This window comes from Choristoneura fumiferana, chromosome 2 (assembly GCF_025370935.1).
Source record: "Choristoneura fumiferana chromosome 2, NRCan_CFum_1, whole genome shotgun sequence".
NCBI lineage: Eukaryota > Metazoa > Arthropoda > Insecta > Lepidoptera > Tortricidae > Choristoneura > Choristoneura fumiferana.
The window spans coordinates 5,458,291-5,473,902 of NC_133473.1; the positions used below are offsets into that span (position 1 = coordinate 5,458,291).

General features: G+C 35.8%; 1 protein-coding gene across 1 annotated transcript in view; it reads right to left on the reverse strand.

The window, feature by feature from the left end:
* Positions 1-3,339, reverse strand: part of LOC141445409 (inositol polyphosphate-5-phosphatase A-like) — a 5,844-nt gene extending 2,505 nt beyond the window's left edge. The window contains exon 1 of the mRNA XM_074111251.1: positions 3,292-3,339. Within this exon, the coding sequence (XP_073967352.1) occupies positions 3,292-3,339 (48 nt within the window). The remainder of the gene's footprint in view (positions 1-3,291) is intronic.
* Between the last annotated feature and the right edge of the window lie 12,273 nt (positions 3,340-15,612).

The window sequence follows — 15,612 nt, forward strand, 5'->3', positions numbered from 1 at the left end:
AAATAAGAATTGAATGGAGTTATGAGCCGTGTTTTCTAGGGACCTAATCACTTATAAATTACGTCCAGTCAGTCCCTTTCGTCGAGTTTTTATAATGGAAGTAAAACTTACTGGGATGCTATAGATTGTAGGCTAACAAACTAGTTGTAAAGTAATGGATCATTCCAGTCCCGCAATGTAAGCTACTCAAGATTGTTAAATTCGTACTGTTAAATCACGGTTTCCCCCGGTGTCCACCCACACTATCCTATAGATTTAATTATTCACGTCTACAGACCCTTTCCGCCTACTCGACGTTTTGATTGCTTCAAAAAAATAGCATAACGATAACGAGGCTACTTAATTACGTCTCGGGTATATTTTCCTTACTTTTCGCAGTTTCTTTGGTTTAAAAAATAACGGACTGAATGATTTCCCGAACTTGATTCCATTATTTCACCATTAAATAATAAGTGTGCTTTACTTTTAGCTCTCAGGACATTTATATTTATTTATCAAATCCAAAATATTGAATCAACAGAGTTCAAAAATATCTATTGTACTTCATCGCTTCATCTTATATTCCAGCCCATCTTCATCCCCTGAAATCAAAGCATAATATTATTACAAAGAATATCGATTCAATGCCGTTGTGTTCCGAGTTATGGCCCCACATGTGAATCCAATAAATACAGAACACTGTGGCTGACAAGTGCATTCGACCTTTGTGAATACTCCGCTGTCTCTTCTGATATATTGGCTCATTTTAAGGGTTCCACATTCGAAAAGTGACAAAACAATATATATCCCTCCGGCGTCTTACCATAGACCTCCAGTTGCTTCGGTTGGAGGCGGCCTGCATCCACTGTGAACCCGCGGCTTTAACCAGGCCCTAATTACGAAGTGCAACTCGAACTTCGTATGTTGCCGTCCCGCTGATGCTTATCTCATTTAATACGCAAGTGAAAGGGACGGTGCGATACGAACTTCGAGTTTCGTAGTAGCCCCTCAGGTCAGCCGTCAATGTCGTTGGTGGACGTCCTACGCTGCGCTTTCCGATTCGCGGTCTCCATTCGAGAACTTTCAGCCCCTACGCCCATGTGCTGTACGGCATATTTTTGTTAACCAATCCAAGCCAGCTGGTGTCTCCTTCAAATATGTCACAGTAGACGCGTTTGGTTAATTAATTATTTAAAACCAGAGTACAGTGCGATAAACGGATCAATATTTAAGTCGATTTCACCATGTCAGACTAAACGTTCGAGTGTACACATACTAAAGTTATCACCAGTTTGTTTCGTTACATTAATAACCATATATTCCATTAAGATTAGGAATTTTAAACGTGTATTTTTTTCATTTTCATTCAAAACCAATTCAAATGTAGATATCATTTTCTTTCTAGTTAGACTAAATACCTACCTACTTAGAATTTGCTAGACGCGCTGAATTGAGCCAAATATTTAGATTCGCCGTAGGTACAAATACTCAGCGGCACAAAATTGGCCCACTCTACATACTAAATTAGCTATTACTACTACACCTATAACTATTACTATAACTATTACAGTAAGTATATTTTGTTCTGTTTCGCGATAGTTGACGAATTTTCAATACAAATCCATGAAAGCGAATGACAAGCCGGTCACGACTACAAGCAACTGGCGACATTGTGAATGAATTCTTCGTTCATTGCGTGGTCGAAGCTCTCACCTCGCAGCGGATAAATGGGAACACGCGCAATGTATGAGTAAATCACTCGCCGCGTCGCCGGTGGCGCACAATAGTAGCCGGTATGATATTGAGATTCGGCGCTGCTACAGGCGCTGCTACAGGCGCTGCTCAATTTGGCAAGTCTATGGAACACAAAGCATAAATGCCAAGTAAAGTCTGTGCAATATGTATTGCGAGTGTAGTGGCCCTAGCGCCACCTAGTCATCAAATAGAGGAACTATTAGGAGCATAACTCGCTAGCGCTGGTAACGTCATTCATGTTCTAAATATGGTTACTATCGAAGTTTTTAAAGTTGGATGTCTCTTTTTTACATAATTATAACTGACCGTGATTAATCCCTATCTCACCTGATGTTAAGTGTAGATGAAGCAAAAGGTGTATCTCACTGGTTCAGTAACAGCCTATTCACTCTAGCCAAATGTGGTCTTTTTTATACTTTGTATCGAATCGTACCGTATGCTGATGGTCTGGTATGGTCTGGGTATTATGTTCAATCTCTGTTATTTAACCACCGCGGCACCGCAACGAATTTTTTTTTTGTGATGACTATTTAAATTAACTTGTTAATAAAAAGGTTTCTTGAGTGACCTAAGTGATGAAAGAAGCACAGCACTTTGAAGTTATTTTTTATTTGCGTGCTGCTAATACGGTATTTGATTGTTTTTTTATTTATTTTATAAATCAAAGCTAAATATTCCATGTTATCGAACAGAAAAAAAATTTAAGCTTTACATAATTATGACTGAGTTATAAGGGTTTGAAATTCAAGATAAGACAGAGAAAGATGTACTTGCATGTGACGTCACACGCAAATAGCGCCATACTCGTACTTGCTGCATAGAGAAAAGCGTTTTAGAAAGAAATTGATCTACAGAAATCACCATTTATCCAATTTTCAACCGAATTAAATTTTCTTTTCGCAAAACTTTGATTTTTCTTTACTTGCCCGATTTTACAATTCTAGTAGACAATAATAAGTGCCATAATAGGTTTTGATTTTCATTTTCATCAGATTTTTATCTTTTTGATCGTATGAACTCAGAAATTTAATTGTTTAACAGTACCGTGTTGCAAACCTGAATATTTGATATTAATTTCAATTTAATACCTCCAGACTGCCTTGAGAATTAGTCTTGGACAGACAGACGGAAATCGAAATTATCTACCTTATAATCCTGTCCTATACCAAGTAACTTACCAAGTAACTTAGTTTGAGTTTTAGTCTTATCTATTTTATTATTGTATGGTGGTGGTACTTATGGAGTCAAAATTAATCTTTCTTTTCTTTCTTTCATTCTATGTCCTATAATTATAGTCCTATAATAATTGCGATAAGGAGCCCAAAAACTGACCAATTAAAAGAAATATTAACTAACGACCTACTAACTTAGATTAATGTCGATAACTTTTTATTTAAATATTTCAAAGATGTCGTTTTATTTTAAAATATATGGAGTATCAAGTTGTGTTGATTGTAGAATGCCTTTTTTTAACAGTGGACGTCTTCTGTCTCATGATGATAATGACGATATTTATAAACGTCTACTTATCCGCTCTCCGCCTCCACTAGCACCAACCACCAGCTCCGTAGTTCCGTAGCCCGTCGCTTCACGCGCCTGCTGCATTATTCAAAGAGCCCGCCATAAAATTCAGCCGGCTGGCACTGAATCGTACTGAAACTAAGGATGTAACCACATCTAACGTATAATTCACGGGTGTAAATTCAACCGTTACGCTGAGCGAAGTAACCGATTGCTTTGGACGTATGTTTAGATATAGCCTTTTTGTTATTTTGGGGAAGAGACGCGCGATGAGATATAGAACTGTATGTAATTAAATATAGGCTATCCTTGCTACTTATTGGTTTTGTATAGTTACACATTGTAAACAAAATTATAGCTCAGCACTTAATTACAAAACTAATATGGCAATGGCTACAAAAACATAAATTGCAAATACACAGCATTTAGGCACACGAATATTACCTACTAATACTTTTGATTTTTTTTTTATTCGACCGCATGGCAAACGAGTAAGTGGGTCTCCTGATTTCTCATTTAAAGATCTTAATGAAATATCGTATACTTATTTTATTTATTTTTAAGTTACTAAAAATAATCTTGAATTTCGTGTTCTATATTCAAAAGAGATATACGAAAAAAGCACAAAAAACGACGCGACGAGGAGACGACTATCAAAGAAGGTTGCTGGCAGGCAGTCGGCGCTAATATCGTGAAGTCCGTTTGAGAACTTTGTCAATTGCAATTGCCAATTGTCAATTTGCAACTGACATTTGTTATTACTTTAATGCAGGGTTACTCAAAGTGGGGTACGCGAACCCCTAGGGGTTCGCTATTCGACGGTAGGGGGTTCGCGACAAGGTTTACGTGACTCCAAAAACCACCAGGCTGCAAGACTAGCAAGATGATTAAGATTGGTTTTTGGAGTCTTTGCATTTTTTATTTTTAGTTTCTACAACAGTCAATTTTATTACTTTTTGGCGGGGGGGTTAGGGGTTCGCTATCGTCTAGGAGCTTTAACATGGGTACGTGGAGCCATAAGTTTGAGAAACCCTGCTTTAATGAGCCAATCACAAAAATAAACTGTAACGTAAAAGTAAAACGGAGCTCGCGATACTAACGCCATCTAGCGATATCAAGCCTTTTAAGAAACCCTCAATGGAAAGTAAACATGGACAATGAGACAATGTCGGTTTATCACAGTTTTTTTATAAACAATAGGAGGCTTCATTAACCTTTAATAAGCGTTGAAAACTCAGCTCGAAATTGAGTAAATTTAACAAACAATATCAAGAGCTTGCGGTTGAAGGCGTGCAATAGATCAAATATTGATTCAACACTTAAATAGAACCGGCAACTACGGAATAAGTTTAAAGCGAACGGATTGAAACAATCACTATTCTTCTGGTAGCACAGGTAGGTAAACGCGAACCAGAATATGTATTGATTTACGATGTTCAGCTTCATATTCCGAGTATTATGTTCAGTGCGAGTACTTTGGGAATGCTTCTGGATCAGTTTTCTGGAGCAATTTTGGTCAAGTAGCCAATTAGAGTTGAGCTTTATTATGCCGTTTCTCGATACCATTAAAATTTACCGCGATTTTGAGAATTCTTAGAAATACGTTCGCTTTTACATATATTTTCACGACAGAGATTGATTTCATGAATTATTCGACTATGTTGATAGATTCGACTATTATATTATACAATACAATATTTGTTTATCTATATTGTTGTGACTTAATAGATATCAACAAGTTTACCATAAGTCTTCACTAATCACACCAATTGTAGGTAACATTAACAAATATTAAAAAAAAATGTAAATTTCAATTCGACGGAGGAGCGAACTGCGTCCCCTTATTTGTAGCATTTTCATCATAACATACACGGGTCACTTATGTATCAGTAGTCGATGTTTCGAACGAATCCGTGGTTCTTCACCACAAAAGAACCACTGATTGGTTCGAAACATGTCGGGCATAATCTTAACTTCTAGCACGTGAGTTACCCGTGAATTTAATTTTAATAATTATGTCTGTGTCCCACGGTAGTTTTAATTCAAAGATATACTCAGCGGCCCAAAATTTGGCCCACCCTTCATCAAAATTACCGATTTTGCATACATTTGAGGGCCAGATTTTTTGCCGCTCAGTATAGTTAACTGTTCCTGATTAATATTAAATGTACCTAATAATGAAGAACATAAGTAAGAGGTTCTTTTTAGTGCCAGATTTCGGCAACAACATATACATAGTGAAATTTCTCCCATCACGTCTGGATAGTTTAATACGATGCACAGCTGCACAAAATTGCACATCTTACGGCGGCCACGTGCGAGTAATGTGTATTAAACGCAGCCAGAAATTCGTCACCGAGAAGGATAAAGCCGTTAAATTTAGGAAAAGCGTTGTCTCTCTTAAGCGTGAATACACTCAGTTAAAGTTTAAAAAATTGTGGCGGGAGAACGTGAAAAAGATAATTGATAGATTATCTTTATTTTTGTGTCTTTTGTCAGTTACACCCGTACGAAGCCAGGGCGTCGCTAGTAAAACACAAAACAATATGTATTCTTGCCGCTCCTCCATCTCCACGCTGTAAGAACACTCACAGAAATCACACAAACCCAACTATCACCATCACCACACTACACAATTCAGATTCAATTCAATTTAATTTTTGTGTAGTGTGGTGGTGGTGATAGTTCGATTTGAGTGACTTGTGTCTGTACTTGTAGTGTGGAGATGGAGGAGCTGCACGAACACACATTTTGTTGCATAGACGTAGCTATCGAAAGACCTCCGCAAAGTAACGCCTGATTCAATTACTTTTTTTATTATTAAAAAGCGAGTTTTCACCAGTTCAGCACACATAAATATGGCCTCACGCTAAATGTTACCGGGCTGCGGTAGAACAGAATGAAATTCAAAAGCGCACTTTAAAAGGTATGTCCCACTTCGTTTGAATATTTTGCTACGCGACGAACTTTTGCATTTTTACATAAATTTATCTCTACACTGATGAAAGGGTGACTGGTCGCGGGTCACATTATAAATATGTATTTTTTACGTATTGTATGCTTTATCAGCAGAAATATCAGTGTCTACTTAATAGTACGTTATCTGTTGAGAGCTGTAAATGCAAATATGAACAAGACTCTATCAGAAGCTCGAAGTCGAAGACTGATAATCTAATATTCATGTAGCTAAGCGAACTTCACTTGTAAATGAATAGCCTGCTTCGTTAGTGCTAGCTACGCGAGTGATACATTAAGAAAAATACGTGTAGATACTATTTCTCGAGATATTTCGACACAAGTTGTTCCGAAAACCGATAGCTCAGTACCGCAAGCTTGATGGATGGCCTACTTTACATCCGATAATTAATTACTTGTAACTCTATCCGAGGCTTAATTGTTTCGTTTCCGATTACAATTTATTGCTGCCATTGTTGGTGGATTATTAAGACCATAAATAATTCGTTTTCAGTGTGTCTAATGTAATGAGAAAATATAAGTTTTTGTACATTAAGTACATTCATTTGCAGCTGTAAAACAAAACCGCTTTTTACGTTACATTTGTAGCTAAAACTAGCTTTGTTTTTTTTGCTATGGCATGTGAATGCGAATTGAAATAAAAATACTGTAAACTAATTTAAGACACCGCACGATGACAAAAGAAATAATATTTTATATTCAGGTGAAATATGAAGTCAACCTTTTTCTTACATATTCGACAGTTTCGCGAGCGGAGGTTCAAATTCAATTTGTCGTGACAAATGTTTGGATATATATTTTCGTTTTTTTTTTCATAGGTATAAAACAAATGAACGTCGTTTCATAGTCGAAAATGAACGTTTTGCATTTCGTTGTTTACTCATCGATTTGGGTATTCTAAATCGATATGTTTACTCTATTATTAAACAAGTAGTGCAATATGCAAGCTCTTCATCAAAAAAAAAAAACAGCGAATGCATCTTGTACATGGAATTTAATTTGAAGATTGCAAATTTTAGCGTCTAAATTTCCGTCCAAAACCAATGTCACCGCTTTAATTATAATGCACGGCAGATAATTATTTCTGAGTTTTCGCAAGTTGCTTTGAATTGTTGTGTAAAAAAGGGGTAAGTAATACGAGATATATGAACTCTTTATATAATATTCATAATATATACGCTCACTTTATATAAACTCGTTTAGTATAACGTTCACTGGATATAATGAACGAAAAGAATAATTTTAAAATGTCTAATTTTGTAAGGTATAACGTTGTTTATATATAATATCAATTGATATAATGATCAAAGCGTATAATGTTCATAACACCTAAGAATTAAAACGTATAATTCATTAAAAGTTTTATAAAAGCAAACAATCAAGCAAGCCATTAAATTTTCTGCTGTTACAAAAAAAAACCTACGCTACGCTTCGCTCCCGCCTTAGCCTTCTGAACCTAAACTATCCAAGTCGCTTCTGCATAATTTCGTCTTGCTCGCTCGCTTCGCTCGCTCGCCGCCATATAATTTAACCATTTAGACATATTATTAAATATTATGAGTGATATACCTAATGCATGTTATGTTCAAAGAAATTATCCATATAAATCTTATACAAATTGAAGTTATATAAAAATAACGTTATATAATTTAAACGTTATACGTTAAAAAATTATACGTTTGGTTATAGCTAACGTTCATTATATTTTGTGAACGTTATTATATGAAATTAGATATTTTGTAGTTACCTTTATCTCGTGGGATGCACCCGTAAAACAGAATTAACAGCCATGTCATATGGAATACCAAAACAGGCTGATTTTGACCAAAATTACCCTTTTTCTTACATCTATTTTCTAGCCTTGACTGTTTATGATATTTCACTACTTTTTGTAGACAAAACATGTCAATCGAGACTTTACACGTTTTTACGGCGTTTTTGCTGGGATGATTGTTGTTTAGACCGACCGCCTGTCTGTTAGGTCTGGGATGTGACTGCATAGCGTATTCATAATAAATTTCTGTATGGACATGGCGCTTGGTTAAAGTGGCATCTTGTGTTCGCTAATAAAATAATACACTGTCGAGCGAAAATACTCCTAACGAACATCTCTTTAAATAATTTTATAAGTCATGATTTAAAAGTTAGTTACAAATTAATTTGAATGAATATTTTTAATATATATTTTGATTTACGTGTGTTATTTCAATGAATGTTTGACATTTTTTTTTCGTTTAGGTGACATAGGGTACATTTTATATAATAAAGTATTACGTCAGATTTCATACTTTTAGCCCGCCATTGAGGGCATTTCTTCCTACATACCTAGTTGGGCTTTCATTTTTTAACTATTTTTTTTTTGTCACAATAATCTTAAATGAATATTGCGTAATAAATTGTCACATTACATTATGTGAAGTATCTTTTACACCCATTAAAAAATCAACACAATTAACGTTCTTGAATGGCATATTATGAAGTACACCTTAACAGCACGATTGTAGCTAAAACAAGATTTTAACAGTTTTACATTTACTAAAAATTTCACTTAAATCTTCAGTGTACGAGTATCTCGCAAACAAACTCAAAAAATTTAAAAATGCGAGCAAAACTTGAAATGGATGGAATCTGGTCCCGTAATTAAAGCAAGAGGAGGCGATTTAGTCAACGATGTCTATTAGAGATCTTGCTAGGGCTGTCACAAACACTCCTGGTTCCATTCGTAGCACGTAGCACTAAAAAATAAAAAATGCTCTAAGAGTGCAGTGTGGTGCAGTCAGTCGAGAATTGCACCACCCTATCTCTTCCCGTGGGTGTCGTAAGGGGCGACTAAGGGATAAACCGGAGGATGGGCAGCAGCGTCCTCGCGAACTATCTGATATAACTGTGGTCGCCAACCTGCCTGCCAAGCGTTGCAACTAAGCAACATAAGAATATCTGCCACCTTGAGTTGCCTTGGGGAGGCCTATTTCCAGCAGTGGACGTCTTTCGGCTGACATGATGATGATGATGCTCTAAGAAAGAACATGAAAACAACTGACTTATATGTCACATTTCTTTTGACATTATCTGCGATTATTCACCAAACTTAAACACAGAAATGAAATTTCCCATCCCAGCATTTTCAATTCTATCTACTGAGTCTCTTGGTCTAAGTATGCACGTAGAATTTCGAGATGAAAAATATCTTAAGTTAAATATATTTTTGAACATAAAGGTTATTAGGTTTGACAAATAATTTTTGGGATCTTTCAGCTGCCAAAATTATACTACTGAAAAGAATATAAGGGCCACTTGAATTTCACCGGTAAAATGAAATCAAAAATATGTTGTCGTTTTAATTTAATACATTGTATGAAATTGGATGAAAGTATTTGTACTGTGTTATGTTGTATTAATACAACCAATTTTAGACAAGGAATGTTATAAAGAATTATATTTTTTAGTGTTTTCGTTTCACTCATATAATACATGTGGCCCTTATTTTCTTTTGACCAGTATATAATGAAATATATCTACAACAAAAAACGAGACAACTTGTTTCCCACTCAAACTATGTAATTACATATTTTTTAGTAACGAGCTTATAAAGCACCTAGTGACCATGGGAAAAAAACCGGACTAGTTCAAATTAAACGCGTGTGGAGAAATCACCACAAAATAGAAGGCAGTACAGGAAACAGAGGTATATAGAGATTTTTTTATTAGACATATTTCACATAGTTTGCTATTTTTTTCTAATTTACTCCCATCCCTTGCTTAAAATTCGTTTAAGGTATTTATGTTACACGAATCACACACTTCTGGGTTACTGATACTGAATAACATAATACCAGTACTTATCAATTTCAACTCAATCGGTTACATAGTTTCGTAAGATACGCGAGTGATCATATAATTCCTTAAATAAATAATTGAATTATTATAATTAACATTTTAAGGGTTCTGTTTTTTCCTTTTGAAGAATAAAAACCGTAAAAAACCCGAACCCTAAAAATTATGGAAAACCTAGTCACACATACTCGCTACGCGCAACGCGGTAAGAACCAAAGATACAGCGTGAGCTTTCCACTGATCTACAGTCTGTTCAATATAGGTATGGACAGAAGGAAACTAGGCTCTTTATATTGCACACTTTTAGGAAGTCATTTAATAAATTGTTTTTTTTTTAGTATACGGTCTAAACTAAATTGTAATTAAAATATCGTAGACGTCAATATTAATTTCAATTATACATTAAGTAACTGTTGCCCGCGACTTCGTTCACGCAGAATTTTCCGGGATAAAAACTATTCTAAATCCTTCCCCGGGACTTGTACTATCTGTATACCGAATTTCACCTAAATCGGTTCAGTGGTAAAGACGAGAAAGAGGTAGGTAACAAACAATCTTACAGACTTACAAACTTTCGCAATTATAAAAAAATATTAGTGAGACTAACGTTGCTAATTTTCATATATCATAATTTAAAAACAATAAAAAAAAACTATTTTGTAAAAAACAGAAAAGTCTTCTTATAAAATACCTAAAGAGGCAGAGGCAAAGAACATTCTGCAAGAAACGGAACGTTTATAATATTGTTAACTCAAGACATATTCTGTACATTATTTATAGGTTTTAATCGCCAGTTTGGATCAAAATGTGATGACCTGTAATCATATATGAATATTTCACTTTTCACAACTAAAGCACTGCACCAAATTTGATGAAATTCAAAGCTTAAACTTCAGAGTACCTAGTACGAGTAGAATATTTTTAAACAGGGAATGAGAGCGGATGAGTCCTCGAAACACATTTCTGTTATTAAATTATATATAAATCGAATTAATATTATGTAGCAAATTACGTATTAATATTGTGTTATTTTCTAAGTACATTACTCATTAACCTACTTACCAAGTAAACAAAAGTATGACTTCATCTTATTACTTCTTTTATTCGTTATCATCATCATCATTATTACGACTTCACAAAAAATGTTTAGAACCCCTTTTTCTGTGACCTTCCAGAGTCCAATGTTATCCTGAATGGACTATACTATAATCAATCACTTATACGGTGTTACAGAACCGCATACCTCGTATAAACATGGTGTCGCTTTTCCGCTGGCATCACTGGCAACCCTGCCGGAAGTGGATGCCCTCATCACACTTTCATGTCTGCAGATGAGTTAAACGTGCTTTGCACGTAATGTCAAGTGCGTTGCATGTCATGTAAAGTCATGTTACAATGCCTCGCTGTTTAATCCAATGTATAGTCTTCGTTTTACTGCATTATGTGAAAATTAGAATCATCATAAATTAAAGCGACTCCTAATACCACTTTTCGGCAATATAATTTCTTTCGCTTTGTTTGATAAATATGTAACACTGAGAGATAGGTTTCTATTTAAATAATGCTGAACTAGTAATAATTTTTGTTCCGAGCTTGCAACTAAAAAAAAACATTTTACGAGTTAATATATTTATATAGGAAAGCAGCACTGCATTGCGGTGCAGACTGTCACATGGAATGAAAGAAGAAATAACAATAGTTTTCCATTAAAGTTGTCAAAGATTCGCTATTTTTCCTTAACCGACAACCACGATCACTTTGTCAAGAGTGTAGTAGCGACTAAGAAGAAAAAGATATTTAGCAGAAGAAAAGCTAAAAACAAAAGAACGGTGCGGCGTCAAATCCAACAGTCGCTAGAGATTTAAATTTTTGGACTCGTCACCTGTCGCCTCTTGCCGCGGTGTAATTTATCAAGTGTAATTCCGGTGTCGAAAAGCAGAGGGCGCGGTGACAACCAAAGAAATGTTTTCCGTAATATCGGCGCGGAGCAGCGCGGCGCGACAAAAAGGCAATCGATCACGACGCTTCCACCTGGGTAGAGATGGCAATCCGAATGCGTGATACGCGTTAACTACCGACGAATCGACATCGCACACATCCAAAAATAAACCCTCAGTATACCATGCTACAGCTAAATTCCCCCCAATGCCAACAGTTATAAACACACGGGCTACGTTTTACGCGATTCGTTTCGTCTGCCCCCTGCTTTTCGTCCGGGATAATGCTTCCTGCGATATTGGCGTAATATTTCTTTGCGATACCGTTTGTTATCTACGTGTAAAACGAGGTCGTTTTCATCCATTTACGCTCGCTGTCGAACTTTGCGTATGATCCTCAATCGGCTTTTCGAGAATTTTCTAACTACATTTTATTCTGATCGACCGAATGTTTTAAGTTCATAACTGATTCCAATCTTACAAAATAGCTTTCATGTTACGGAATTTCAAACATCTAAGACTAAGTAAAAACTGTTGTAAGCTGCGAAATTAAGACATTTTGAGCATTACTGAATTGAATGTATTAAATTAACATATTTATGCAGATAAAGCCAAATGGAGTTGGAGAACTTGCAATTTGGTTTAGATGATTTAAATTTGGTGTTTTGATGAGTGGCAATTTAAGTCTTTTTGAATGTTTAAAAGTTATATCTTAAAGAGAGTGTTTTTGTTTTTTGTTTGTTAAGTGATCTACACAATCTTCAATTACGCTAACGGCATTAACAACTTGTTTGAAATTTTTATGAAAAGAAAATGTAGTGCGAAAATGTACATGTGAATTTAATATATCAAAAAGCACAACACGAACGACCACGCTTGTGACTTGAGTAAGTTTTGTTACACCTGATCATCAATCTCGAATATAATATAAGTAGACCTTATTCTATCTGTAACACCAACACCTATATAACTACGCTCATACCAGATTTAATTATCCTTGTAATAACTAGGTCATACTAGTCAAACAAACACATATGTACCTAATGATGTGGCCGTAATACCAACAATGGCATGATTGCCAAAATATCACCTACTGGCCTTTTCAATCTTACCCATGCTATTTCTTTGGTAATATTATGAATGTGATAGTTTGTGACATGGATGTACAAACGTTTGTATATATAGAATACTTTCATTCTGAAATAATTGCGTTGTTACAGCGGAATAAAAAAATATTCAAAAAATAAAATCGCAGCTACATCTAATATTTAGTGATGTCTTTATTATCATAAATCCAATAAAAGTCGTTGAACCAAACGACGTTTTCAAAATAGGTGACTCAATTATAGTTACGCGGACCAACTCTAATCAATTTTCCTACAGCCTACCCCGGTCCTTCGCTAAAATAAAAGGCCACTTGGTCCTTTCAAAATAAACCTCAGTTTTTTTCAATTCGTCCAACACCCGAACAAAAGCCTCGGTGAATTATCTGCGGATCTATCTCAAGACATTCGCGCTTATTGTTTCCTTGACAAAAGGGCGGGATGTCAGTGGCAATTGATCACGTAGCCACCCGGAGTCCGCCGGTTAACGCTAACCGTTCGAACAAAACGTAGGCGGTGAACAATCGCTGTTGGAATTATTTAGTTTCAGGCCCGTGTTTCATGAACACAACAGCAACTTGTACATAATAGGGTCAAACAGAATATCACAGAAAGATAACTTCTGATTCTTAGTGCGCACTATGCCGAAGATATACGACCAAAGTTTCGCGTTTTTCAATTACTAGTAACACATCAGCCGAAATACCGTCACATTTTCACGTGATCAGCCTCGAACTTCAATTTACGCCCGCCCTAAGTTCATAATGTACGCCAAACGTGACGTATTTTCGACAAGGGAATGTGTTGCTAGTAGTCGAGACAGTATTAACGCTGAAAAATGGTCGCTTAATTTCATAAGATGTGCTTGAACCCTTAAAAATTGTCTTTTGTGTGGATGTTAGTACACTTCCCGGCTTGGAATCATCAACTTATTTTTTCAGACTGAAACTAGACTTGCAGCGTAAATATCCATGTGGAAACTTTGATATAGGTCATACTAGCTTTTACCCGCAGCTTCGCTCGCGTGTACCAAAAACAGTTCAAGGAAGCAAGCAATTAAGCAAGCACGCGAGCATGCAAGCAAACATCTAAACAAGCTTGCAAGTGAGCATGCTTCGCTCGCGTGAACCATAAACATTTCAAAGAGGCAAGCAATCAAGCAAGCATAGTCTCAAATGTGCCAAAAATAAATAAATATCATGGGACACTACACACCGATTGATCTAGTTCCAAACTAAGCAAAGCTTGTACTATGGATACTAGGCAACGGATAAACATACTTATATAGATAAATACATACTTAAATACATATTGAACATCCAAGACCACCAAATTATTCATACAAATATCTGCCCCGGCCGGGAATCGAATCCGGAACCTCAAACTTCGTAGTCAGGTTCTCTAACCACTTGGCCATCCGGTCGTCTAAATAGTGCAAGCAAGCATGCATTCAGGCATGCATTCAAGGCTGTATTCAAGCATGCAAGCAAGCATGCAAGCCAGCATGCAAGCAAACATGCAAGCAAGCATGCACGCCAGAATGCAAGCAAGCATGCAAGCAAGCATGCACGCCAGAATGCAAGCAAAGCAAGCATGCAAGTTATTTAGTTTAAATATTGATCACTTCGCTCGTGTAAATCATTAGATACAGCGGTTTAATTGATTTCTGGGATTTTACAAAATTCCCGTGGGAATTCCTGAAAATTATGGTGGTTTTGATTGACGTTGCATTAAAAACAAACCATCCCAAATTTCATTACTCTAAGCTCAGCGGTTGTTATTTCGATACTTTATCCCTATCCCGTGGGAATATCGGGATAAAAAGTAGCCTATGTTTTATTCCAGATGTCCAGCTATTTACATACCAATTTCCATCCAAATCCGTCTAGCCGTTTCAGCGTGAAGAAGTAACAAACATACTCACTCACTCACCCACTCAAACTTTCTCATTTATAATATTAGTAGGATTAAAACAACAGGTGGGTCCAATATTTAGGATGGGACATGGGTTGAGACTTTACATAGTGACGCTGTACACACACGCTCTTGTTTTTTTCGTACTAAAATAGTTACTGTGTGGTGAGGGTTATATTTTGTGTATGTGTCCTTGGTTTTGTCTTAGTATACTAAGATATAGCTTGCTTGATCGAGAAGTTCCCCGTTACGACGACGGAGGTTTATATAAAAAGTGAAGATGACTAAAATAAATAATATTCATACATAAGTGAAAATACAATGTCATTTTTTAAAGCAAAGTAGTATACCGTTTAAAATTTACCTATACAGAATATTCATCTCTTCAAGTTGGTTTATTTTAATAGAATGTTTGAAAGCTAGCTTTTAGGACTTCAACATTAAATTAAAAAGGCTTAGGAAATATAATATCTGCTGTCCATAGTAACAGATTTACTGAAAGAGGTATAATCAATTTTAGCAGCATAAAAGGTTTCGGAGTAATAGTGATACAAGCGTGAATCCTAAGATATAAAATAGCTTAATTAAAAATT